Source organism: Protopterus annectens, chromosome 7.part0 (genome assembly GCF_019279795.1).
Source record: "Protopterus annectens isolate FY-2018-M chromosome 7.part0, PAN1.0, whole genome shotgun sequence".
Taxonomy (NCBI): domain Eukaryota; kingdom Metazoa; phylum Chordata; order Ceratodontiformes; family Protopteridae; genus Protopterus; species Protopterus annectens.
In genome coordinates, this window is record NC_056739.1 from 290,852,642 (window position 1) to 290,865,056 (window position 12,415).

At 38.7% G+C, this 12,415-nt stretch overlaps 1 protein-coding gene across 1 annotated transcript in view; it reads right to left on the reverse strand.

Moving 5' to 3' along the window:
- The window catches only part of RBBP5 (RB binding protein 5, histone lysine methyltransferase complex subunit), a gene marked incomplete in the record, with an annotated part of 565,698 nt that overhangs the window by 381,169 nt on the left and 172,114 nt on the right, over positions 1 to 12,415 (reverse strand). Inside the window, 1 exon segment of the mRNA XM_044076800.1 lies at positions 35 to 188. Within this exon segment, the coding sequence (XP_043932735.1) occupies positions 35 to 188 (154 nt within the window).

Consider the following 12,415-nt stretch of genomic DNA (forward strand, 5'->3'; position numbering starts at 1 on the left):
CTGCAGTACATTTAATATATTAAAAACTGCTTACTGCAACGTCTAGAAGTAATTCCCCACGAGTACCATGAAGGATTTTCACCAGGTTTCCTATGCTTTTCTCCCAAATATACAGGGCATGCTGCCGAGCAGAGCCTGCAACGATGTACTCTCCATCTCCTGAGAAACAGCACTTCTTCCAAGGAGTCCTAAATGTAACAAGAAAGGAAGAAACCAAAATTAACCATTCACAGTATATTAAGTATCCATATTCATGGGTAATTATCATTTTATCTACTTACAAGTTATGTATGAAATCTTTATGAGATGCACTATCCCATGAAATCTGTGAGATACCATATCCATGTATTAATAAATCTAACAGTCTGGGATGCAGTGTGTACATCACAAATTGTGAAAACTTTACTTCAGTCTCCTCTGTAAAGTGAGATTCCCTGTTGTGAAGTTGCCCATTCTTTTAGAAAAACTATAAGGTTTTTATGAATCATGTCAGGGGTTACACAAATTTACCAAAGTCAGTTTCTGCCCCTCTAATTTATCCTTACATATAAAATATCTGTGTTCCCTACCAGCTTTATACTTCTCTTATACAAAGGAAATGTTTTTCCTGACAAAGCAATTCCCAATCTCCTTCTACCACCATGATACAAAGAAAATCCTTTACCTGTATACCCATATCTAAACAGTTCCTTGTGCTTCTCATCTGTTAAGTGAGTTTCCTGCAGTGCAAAATGTGGTGCACAATTACTACACAAAACATTCATTTCAATTTACAGGGCTTATAGGATCATTTATTATCCACAAAATAATGCTATATATTTTCCTACATAAGCAAATACAACTTTCTCTAGTTTTAGACCCCACACAAAATCATTTCTTCTAGCTCCCAAATAAATCAACAGCAAAACATTAAGGTCATTTTTGAAATCTTTCACTACTTTCTTTGAAAGCAATAATGCCCAGCAGGGTGCGTGGTACTGTGTAAACAATGACTTCCCAGGGGTATTCAGAGGCAAAACATTGCAGCTGGAGGACCTCTATACCCCTGGAAGGACATTATTTATCCAATAAGAGGGCATTATTGCTCTAAGAGAATGGATTATCTGTTAATTTGCATTGTATTTTTAATTACTATATATATATATATATATATATATATATATATATATATATATATATATATATATTCATACATACATATCTCCATCCAGTCATCCACAGCTCCTTTTTTCCAATTTTTGCACATGGGGTCAGGGTTTCACTTCAACACTGACAATCATCAAGAGCCAAGGTTAACACCACTGGGTGGCTACACACCTGCATGCACACTCACAGCTACGACCAATCTGTTGCGTCTAATCCACCTAATGAATGTCTTTGGAATGTGGAAGGAAGCCTGAGCACCTGGAGGAAACCTACATAAACAAAGGGAGGACATGGAAACTCTGCATAGAAGGTGCTCCAGCCGGGAATTGAACCGGGTAATGTCTACACACATTCTCACACACATACATTCAGAAGTGATGAACCTTTAAAAATACACGTGATTAAACTCAGTCAATATTTTATTTATAAATTTATTTATTTATTTACAGTTGGTTTACCAGGATAGTCAATGGGCCAGATGAACCCGTTTTCAATGGAGTCCTGGGGAGAAAAGCTCCAGACAGAATAATGTTACATTAGGTTATTAGAGATGATTATACATTGTAACAATTCAAGCAGGAATACATATTAAAACAAACAATACAAATGCATTATACATTGTAACAATTCAAGCAGGAAATCCATATTATAAACAAACATTACAAATAAGTTGGCAATTAATGAAACTTGCATCAAATACACATTATAAGGGGTGTACAAAGTTAAAATGAGAATTCGGTACAAGTTGAGTCAGTATTCTTGCAGAATCTCAAGACAGTATTCTAGCAGATGCCCTAAATTTAATAATGCCAGCCATTAAAAGATTCATACCTCCAAAAATCTCGACTGTCCAAATTTTTGCCTCATTTTTTTTTTTTTTTGGTCTGTTCTGCTTAAAATTTGTGGTTTGCTGACAAATCATTGGAGGATGAAGTCACTAAATAATGACTTACATTTTACTTTCAGACATCCTATCCTTCTAAAAAATGCATGCTAACACAAATCCTGTTTTCACGGCAACTTTCTAATTTTAAGAGCAACATTTAAATTCTGTCCCTATTTTTAGCCCCCCCCCCATTATTTTAGGCTTTATCCAGATTTTTTGAGCTAAGAGGTTGAAAAGTATACATTTATCTTATTTTTAAATAACTGCTCCAGACACTGATCAATTGGTCCCTTTCTTTCACGCGCACTTCTGCTTTCATGTGTGCAAGCACACACATGCAGACCGAAACAAACACAATTTTTTCTATTTATCTGTTCCTTTTAATTTTATACTCTCTAAACAGCAAAAGCATAAAATAATGGTAGTCACTTTTGTCCAAGGTCATAAGCTGCTTAATATGTTGCCATGAAGTAGAGGACTTGTTTTTCAGTGGGCATTACCTGTACAATAATACCCTGGTAAAGAACATTTGTCCTCCAATCAGATTGCCGAAATACAGTTTGCCCACTCTTTAAGAATTAAGAGCTACATATGACTTCAGGCAAAATTTGTGAAACTATATTCGGCAAGTACTTCTACCAACTGTAAAAAATTAAACCCGTAGCACTAAACTTAAACAAGCTAACAAAAACTGCAATTCCTTGAAAATAGATCCAATTAGAATGCCGTACATCTCCAATAAGATGTACAGAAGACAGCTAAGCATGACTTATAAAACCCTATACAGAAGGCAAAAACAATGCTCACTCCAACACAGAGCCATCTCAGCTAAAGCCCTTATCTCCCGCCCTGTATTTGGATGAGCTGTACAATAAATAGACATATTCCTACATTTTCCCAAATCAACAGTGCTAAACATTTGATAGAAAATAAACCTCGCAGACCTGCTATTAACTAGAAGTAGATACCTTCATAAATTAAGCCGAAAGGCACTTCAATTCATGCGTGTTCAAGTACAGTGGTCCCATGTCCTGTTTATCTTATTTTGTCATTCAATCAATTACAGTTGCAAGGCTGACTAAGTAGCAAGACAAAAAAAGAAGAGGAAAAGAGCAAAGCATTTCACAAAAACCTCCTAGAACTATCTAAAATGTCCGTTCCACTGTAATCTGCTTATGTCTGGACTTTATGAACTCCTCAACACCAGCAAGTGAAAGTCAATATCTCACCAAAGTCTGGTTTCCATAGCTGAAATCAGCATCATATGAAGACAACAATTAGAAGCTTAAAACAGCTACATGGGAATCCCTTGCCCTAACTCATCAAAGAGGGATACCCCCCATTAATTGGAAAGTCTTTGCATTAACGATAATACCAAGCAAAGTATGCCAATTCTGCTTTCAGCCATTACCCTTCAGTAGGAATTAACTTGGAAAAGTCAGAGAAAAAATCATGTCTATGATTTTGAGCTTACAGGTGTCAGTTCTAAGTATACACAATAAGTCTTAGCCTTAAGCTCCCTGATATGTCCACAGCCTTATTAAATGCTCCTTCTATCCAACCACACACTCACCAACCTGACAGCCCTTTCATCTCCTTTGACAGACCAGGCCACACAGATTTGTGTAGTTTCAATCTGCATCAGATCAATATTGTCACTCCAACAGTTCCACCGTTTGCTTCACAACCATTCTCATCATAAACAGCAGTAACATTTGTGGCATTCTACTATAATTTTTCTTGCTGGTCTTCTCTGGTCTGCTGACAGAACAAGTCAAAGCTTCCTGTTCTAAATCAGAACATAATTACTAAACTCACACCGACTGGAGTGCATCGTCTGGACAACACAATGTCACCAGTCACCTGGCCTCCTGGAAGACTCACTCTCACATGCATGGGGTTTAACAGTTTACAGCTCCACATCACCTGCTCTCAGAGTCTTATTGCCAGTTGGAAAGCAGCTCTCTTCTTCCAAGGAATAGTCATGATCTTATAAACAGCTGCGTCTTACTCTAAAAACAAGCAATGGAGCCCACGACAAAGACTTCCTTGCAATGAGAAAAAAAATTTTTTTTTTCAATAATTTTTATTTTTGTTTTACGTTTGCAAAGACCATAACCATTCATTATTTACAAAATGACCATATTTGCATGTTATACACTGTGGATAAAGTAGAAACATGTAGGTCAAGCAACATACCTAATTACAATATATACAAAGATGCTTTCCCAATTAATGTCATTAGTCTAAAAAGAGCACATACAAAAATGATACTTCATCCATAGTTAAGCTGTGTACTCGTGGGAATACTTACAGTTCATAAGATATGGTGTACCTGGTGCTTTATGCTAATAAGATGTTATAGGACTGTTCCCAGGTTGCTCGGGCTTTCATATTTTTGTTTATTTTGTCCAATACTATTTTATGTGCTAGTAGATGTTTAATAGCAGATTTCTTCAATTCCTCCCAGAAGATACTTACAGGATCTAACCATTTGTGAGCTATATATAGCTTCATTAATAAGAAAATCGTTATAAGTGGGTTAGCTTGTTTTCCTGAGATGTTGGCCAGGAGGATATGTAAAAGAGTAAATTCCCATGTTAGTGTTGATGCTTGATACCCCATTTTTTGCAGTTGTAACTTAAGGGAATTCCAAAGCTTGAAAACGCATTTACAACTCCTGAATATATGTATTAGGTCTGCAATCTGGTCTTTACAGTGTGGACAGTATGGGGACTTAGTTGCACTGAATTTGTGAAGAATTGCTGGGGTGAAATAAGCATCATTATTAATCATGAGTTGCGTCTAAGAGTTTTTAAGTGGAATAGTTTTCAATGTTAAGCTGATTGCCTTTTCTATTTGTTGGTCATCCATATCAGGTTTTAATTTTCTCCAATAATTAGAGAAGAGAAGGTCTTTCTGGAATTTGATTTCCCCTATCATTTTGTATGAGTTAGTTTTTGCTTTCCTTGACATTAACATAGTCTTCCAAAGTAGGGTACAGTTTTCAATGTCACTTTTGAGTATGGTAAGGTTTTGGAGGTAACTGGAACACACCTCTTTGATTTGTCTTAAAATTATTTTATATACTTTAGGTAAGTTTAGATTACTTCTTAATTCATGAATTGTGCTATTGAGGAATGGGTAGATATCTTGGATTCTCTTATGTTTTAACCGAGGGAAGGAGTCTAGGTTTAGCATCTTGTTATTTATTTTTAAGCTAGGATTTTTATGGAGGGGTTGCAGTATTAACATAGCTTGTCCAAAGTTTAAGGGGTGAAAAAGTTTTTGTGTTATATTTATAAAATGTTTTAGTGGCTCTATTATGTTATAGGCTTGTAAATCTTTTTTATTTAAGAAGGGAAGCGCTTTGGGATTGATGTCTAGTGTTTTTATGTACCTATAGTATATTGTTACCCAGGCCGGTGAACCAGTCTTTGCCGAGGGGTCATACTCTGCTATTCTCAGTTGATAACAGAGTAGTAGGTTTTGAAATCTGGCAAGTTTAGACCCCCTTTGTTCTTGGGAAGTGTTAATTTTTGATAGGAGATTCTGGTCTTTTTAGGTTCCCATACAAATTTTCTAGAAAGGTATGAATTTGTTTGAAGAATTTATTATGTATAGTTATCTGAGATGTCATGAATACATAAATTAATCTAGGTAGTATGTTCATTTTAATTACTGATACTTTAGACAAAAATGATAGCTTAAGGTTATTCCATCTTGTACAATCTTGTGTTATGTTTTGCCATTTAAGAGTTACGTTATGTCGGTAGAATTCCTTGTTATTCTGAAAGAAAGTAATCCCAAGGTATTTGGTTTCTTCTTTTATTTTTATTTTGTCTAAGAGAGGTATTAGGGAGATGAGTCTAGGTGGCCTTAAGGGGAATATATTAGCTTTATTAAGGTTTAATTTGTAGTTAGACATGTATGAGAATTGTTCAATTGTGTTTATTATTTTGGTCATGTCTGAACTTGGTGTAGTAAAGTATATGTTTAAATCATCTGCAAATGCTGAGAGATAAACTCTGAAGTTATGTATTGAGGGGGATTATACATATTTTGTTTAATATATAGAAACTGGGGTTCAATGAGAAAAATTTTAATCTTGCGAAAACTGATCGCAGCATTCAAACCAATAGAGGTTGCTTTGATTTTATCCAGTGCTATCTCAGTCCACTCAGCAACTCTGTGTACTTAGGTCAGTTCTTCCACATGTCTTGAGTTGAGAAATCACACAGCCACAGATCCAGTTTTACAAAGGCTCAACCACTTTATCAATCAAGGATGGTCGTCAAAGCTATCTAGTTTACCTCAAGAAGTGCAACCTTATTTTCCATACAGAGATGAGATTTTGTTTGACAAAGGTATCATTATGAAAGGTCCAAAAGTAAATGTTCCAAAGTCCTTGCAACAAGAGTACATTACTATCTTGCATCCTGGTCACCCAGGAACCGACTCTACAAAAAGAAGAGCAAGAGGTCTAGTATTTTGTCCTTCTATGTCACAAGACATTGAGAGAGCACTTTCATTTTGTTCCATGTGTAACATTACTAAGCCACATCAGCAGAAGGAACAACTTCAGCTAAACCAGATTCCTGAACTACCCTGGTTGACAGTAGCCACAAATATTTTCGAGTGGAATGGTCAACAATATTTGGTGTTAGAAGACTCTTACTCAAATTGGTTCGATACTGACCTATTTCCTAACCTAGCATCCAGCACTGTCATTACTAAGATGAAGCGTCACTTTGCAGTGCATGGTAGTCCACACAAAGTTATTTCTGACAATGACGCACAGTTTACGACCAAACAGTTCAAAAGATTTCCCAAAGAATGGGATTTTACTTATGTCACATGTAGCCCAGAGTACCCGTAGTCAAATGGTTTGGCAGAACGTACATTTGATAAAAGTGCAAAACAGTTACTAGAGAAATCAAAACAAGATAATAGTGACGTTTTCCTGAATCTCAGAAATGCTCTTCATGATACACTTTCTAGCATGTTGAAGGGTCAGATGCTACGCAAAACACATAAACACACTAAAACATACTCGAGGCTCTGAGTAAAAATTTACCTCGGGCTAGAGAATCCATAACACAACATGCAACTCTCTCTCCTCTCTACACAAGGTACAAGTACGACTCAGTTCAGTCCACGCTCTGGTGTCACACACCTGAGAGATCACTCTCCTGGACTACAGAAAAGAGACATTGAGGAGCTCTCTCTCTGATTATGTAGCCCAGGCACCTGACCTCCTGACCTATCTTACACCTACCCCTTGTGCTGATGATGCCACATAATACAGTGATAAGATGATCAGCTTTAATAATTGGCTTAAATGTTATTCAGCTCAAAGCCAAGCCAATGTCTGTCTGCCTGGGATGACATGCTGGACAAGCTTGCTTCTCGCTAGCGGACTGCACCTGTCACCCTAGGCTATCATGCTGCCCGCCCCAAAATCCGCAAACAAAGAAAGGAGGTGGGGTCCATATTCTTAAAGGACACACCCACACACCTCAGGTTGGTGACAGCGCCGCGATGCATGGGACCGCCAGGTGCAATTAACCATAGGCAAGACTGCTCTGCAGTTTGCAGCATGTTACAAGCCACCTCTCAAACTCAGGAACCTCCCATGGCTCTCCTGAAAAAACATTGATTGGAATGTATCTCAAGCACTGCATCATACTCTGGGACTTCAACTACCCTAATATAGACTGGGAACACTACTCTGGCCCAAACACTCAGCGGCCCAAAAGGTTCCTGGAGTTCAATGCCATGGAACAACTAGTCACCATCCCCACAAGAGGAGAAAGAGAACTTGATCCTCTCTCATCATAACATGGGACATCAATGTATTACAAATCAACACCGAAGTGCATACTCCTCACTGGTGAGATCAGATCATAAACTAATCTCGCATTCCGCCCCCCATTCCTGAAAAAAGACGTGAGAACTGCTCTCTCAGGCAAAAAAAAAACACAGCATCCATGGACGGATGGTGTCCCCGCTGTGTGCACACTTAACTCAATGAGAATTAAACCCTCGCAGTTAGACAGCTGTTTAATAGCCTCCTCACCTCATCATTATGCAGGGCGCAGCGGCGCACGCTTACTCGTGGTCTGTGGTTCCTCCACCACCCATTAGCAGAGGCACAGCAAAATAATAGGCATAGTTTTATTCAAACTAAATGCCCTTGGGCAGATAGCCTAGTATGAACCTATGAACCTATGAACATCTTGGTTCACCTGCTCAAAGACTTCTGTCGAGACAAACCAGAACCACATTACCAATCAGTAATCAATTGGTGGCTCCATGTGTCAAGAACAACAGGCCAGTGAAAGACAATCTGTTGAAAAAGCACTTAACTCAGAAGTCCTACTACGATAAAACCAGCAAACCGCTCAATCCATTATGAGAAGGATAAGTGGTAAGGATGCAAATGTCCAGAGGTTATGATCGGATTGGTGTTGTGAAAAATATTTGCCCTGAGCCGAGATCATACATTGTGGAATCACAAGGAGAAGAGTTTAGGTGGCATCAGAAACATATGAGACCGGTGTCCGAGCCTATACCACAGCACATAGCCTGTGAAAAAGACCATGTCAGAGTGAGTTGTCCGGTATTCCAATTCCTGAGGAAGTTCCAGAGAATATTGCTGTTCCTGTGACAAATCCAGATGTTCCTGATACGAGTTGTTCACCGAAGACTGTCCCTGTTGCTAAATTCAGTTCAGAATGCTATGTTACAAGATTTGATCGTATCTCTAAACCATGTAACAGATGCATGGCAACTTGAACATGAACAATGTGTTTTGTTTCTAATGTCTATAGTAATGCATGTCTAACTCTAATATTGTTTTTACAAAGGGCAATCTTTTTAAGAGGGAGGATGTAGATCAGTGTGTGTGTGTGCATGTACCTTTAAGAAGCTATCCAAGGGCTTCAACAAGTGTATAAATATTGAGCATGTGCAAGTCTGACTGCCATTTTGCAGTAAGCTGTTGAGATGTAAGCATGTATGTATGTAAGGTCTGTGTTAACCAGTTTGTTTATATTTTATGATGCTGCTATCCATCTTGAAGTGTTTCTATGTATTAAAGCATCTAAACAAAATACCCCGCCTGCTTGTCATCTATATTACAGAGGGATGAATGACAACAAGTGAGGATGGAGGAGAGATCCACGGTTCTGCGTGAGAAGTTCCATGTGGTGAGGTAACTTATGATGATTGCCCCTTTCCAGATGGAATAAGAGGGGTAAACCAGTGCCATCTCCCAAAAGGGATTTACCAACAAGATTTATAGAGCATCCTTGATCTTGTGAAGGACCTTGGAAAGAAGAGCAAGTGGAAGGGGAGGAGATCCATAAAGGAACATTCCCTTCCAAGAAAAAGACAAGATGTCTGCTTTCCAACCCAAATGATTTATTTATTGACTGACTGATTGATTGATTGGGTCTATATTAAATTAGCGAATGCTTAGAAAAGTGGACGCTAATTCATCGACCCCTTTTAAGCAAAAGCTTAAAATCTCGAACACCCGGAACAGCAACTTTTTTCCCAGAAAAAAAAAACTTAAAATATTATATAATGCCCCCCACACTCCCCTACTTAGATATACTGACTCAGAGATCGCACCACAGTGGAGGAAAGGAGAACTCCCAAAACCGGCCCATCGATTTTTTGCCCTATGAAAAAAAAAATCGTTGTTCTGGGTGTTCGAGATTGTAAGCTTTCGCTTAAAAGAGATCGATGAATTAGCGTTTGCTTTTCTAAGCGTTCGCTAATTCAACATAGACCCAATTGATTGACTGACTGACATTTGGTGACCGTGAAAGTCTGACTGAGTCAGGAACCCATTTTCAACTGAGGCCTGGGGAGAAAAGCTCCAAAAACAATGCAGCCATAAAGGATTTAGCAGTTATAGCTAAATATTATAGGGATTCTAATACAAATTCAAACATTAGTAGTTTTTACAGTTAGCATAAACATACATATATCTGTAGACAGAATACAATTTTTCATGAAGATAGATAGCAACTACAATTATAGCAAATTATAGGAGTTCAGTCTAAAATTCTAGTTTTTATATGAGCATCACTGGCACAGTAGAATTAGTTCTGTTTTGCTTTGAGTGTATACAGGCAGAGGTTAAGTAATGATGAAAAGTAACACACGGAAAAGAAAATGATTGTATAGAGACAGTAGTAGAAACGAGGGGTATTCGAAGGAGAAGTAAAGGTAAGAAGGTAAATGTGGATAGGTATTGAAAGAGATACAGGAGGATATTATAGTGAGAAAAGTTAGGGAGGTTAAGGTGATAGATATTCTGACAGGTTTAGGAGAGAAATATAGTGTGAGATTTGTCAAAGAAGCAAGAATAGTAGAACAAGATAAGAAGTTCTATTTGAAGTAGTTCAGGAGAAACAGAGAGAGAGAATTAGAAATAAAGAAGCACAAAATTCCAGGTGATGGGTTAGGGAGACAGTTGATGATGAGATAAAGTATGGAAGGGTAAGAGGAAGTCAGAGGAGACAGATTTATTATGGTAAATTTAAGGTGCAAAGCAAGGCATATGCAAGAGTTGAGAAAGCGACTTTTTAGGGTAATTTTGTAAGTCTTAACGGAATCTAAGGCACTGATGTTTGGAAGTACGGCATTCCAAAGTCCCCATTGACTTGGAACTTTGGAACAGAACTGATGGATTTGTCTGTTCAGAGTACAGGCAAAGAGACCCACTTGAAGAGTACCCCACCGAAGAAATATGTCCAGAAACATCTCTGTGAAGCATTTATTCATGAGGCTGTGTCCAGGACCTACTGAGAGAATCTGCCACAAGACTGTCCTCTGAAGGAATGTAGACTTCCTATAGGGTCATGTGCAGAATGATGGCTATTTCCCAGGCTCAAACAGCTAGTCTGAAAAGAAGATAAGACGTTGTGCCTCCTTGCTTGTTGATCAAAGCAGAAGTAGATAAAAATCAGACAGCAACTGAATGTGCAACAAAACAAAAGATAGAATTAAGGTGAAGGATCACAAGAGAAGGCAAAAAATGCGGGAAATGCATAAATATAGTTGTAAGTATAGAAACTCCTGGAACAACATCATGTTGATCAGGATCGAATGCAGGAATGGTTAAGGGGAGGCAAATTCAAACTAAAACATGAAATGTTAATATCGGTGGCCCAATATACTGGACTACTTAGACGCTGGTTTACAAAGCCCGTAGAAAGTACAGTTGTGTACACTTACCATAAATGTAGATGTTCGAGTGTCTTCACTGTTGCAGTCATGACTGTAGGGTTCTCCCCTGCCGGCAGGCAGTCCTCGGTCGGCCAGAATCCCAAAGTCTGGGTCCAGCGTCGGCTGCTCAGCCATGCTCCCTGACGTCAGAGCACCAGGAGTACAAAACTGACAGCCGACGCCATGTTCTCCAGTTTTTCTTGACCCAGATGTCAGGTGTTCCAAAATGAGCAAGATCCCATACCCTTTGCAAATACACCTCAGAAGGGTGAAGAAGGGAACCACACAAAGGAAAAAATAAAAGGGGACAGGAGGGAGGGTAACCTAGACTGCAACAGTGAAGACACTCGAACATCTACATTTATGGTAAGTGTACACAACTGTACTATGTTCATTGTGTTTCACTGTTGCAGTCATGACTGTAGGGCTGAATCCCAAAGCAGAATAAAAGGGAGGTGGTCATAAAGTAGAGGTGGCGGCTAAAAGTCCTTGCAAGACTGCAGAAGCAAAGCCTGCCCTAGACTTAGAGTAGAGAGGTAGATTGTAGTGCTTGGAAAAAGTATGCACTGAACTCCAAGTTGCAGCTTCCAAAATGTCTTTGGTAGGAACTCCCCTGAGGAAGGCAGCTGAAGTGGCAGTATCTCTGGTAGAGTGAGTCCTTATACTCCCTGGGATTTGCTTTCCATGGTGTGGATAGCAAAATCTGATTCCATGAGCAATCCATTTAGAAATGGTCCATTTTGAAATGGCTTTACCTTGGGAACTTGAAGCATAAGAAACAAACAATTGCTCTGATTTCCTGATGTCCTTGGTTCTGTCCAGATACAAACGTAGTTGTCTGTGTACATCCAAGGAATGCAAGATCCTTTCCCCCTTATTTTGAGGAGTGGGGAAAAAAGTTGGCAAGTGAATAGTTTGATTTAAAGCCACTTTGGAAACCACCTTAGGCATGAAAGTAGGATTAGTCCTTAAAGACACCCTGTCTTGATGAAAAATAATATAAGGTTCCACAGCCATGACAGCTTGCAACTCCGAAACTCTCCTGGCAGAGGTCAGAGCTAACAGGATGGCTGTCTTCCAAGATAAAAACTTGATGTCAGATGTGGCAGCAGGCTCAAAAGGAGGTAAGGTGAGCTTTTC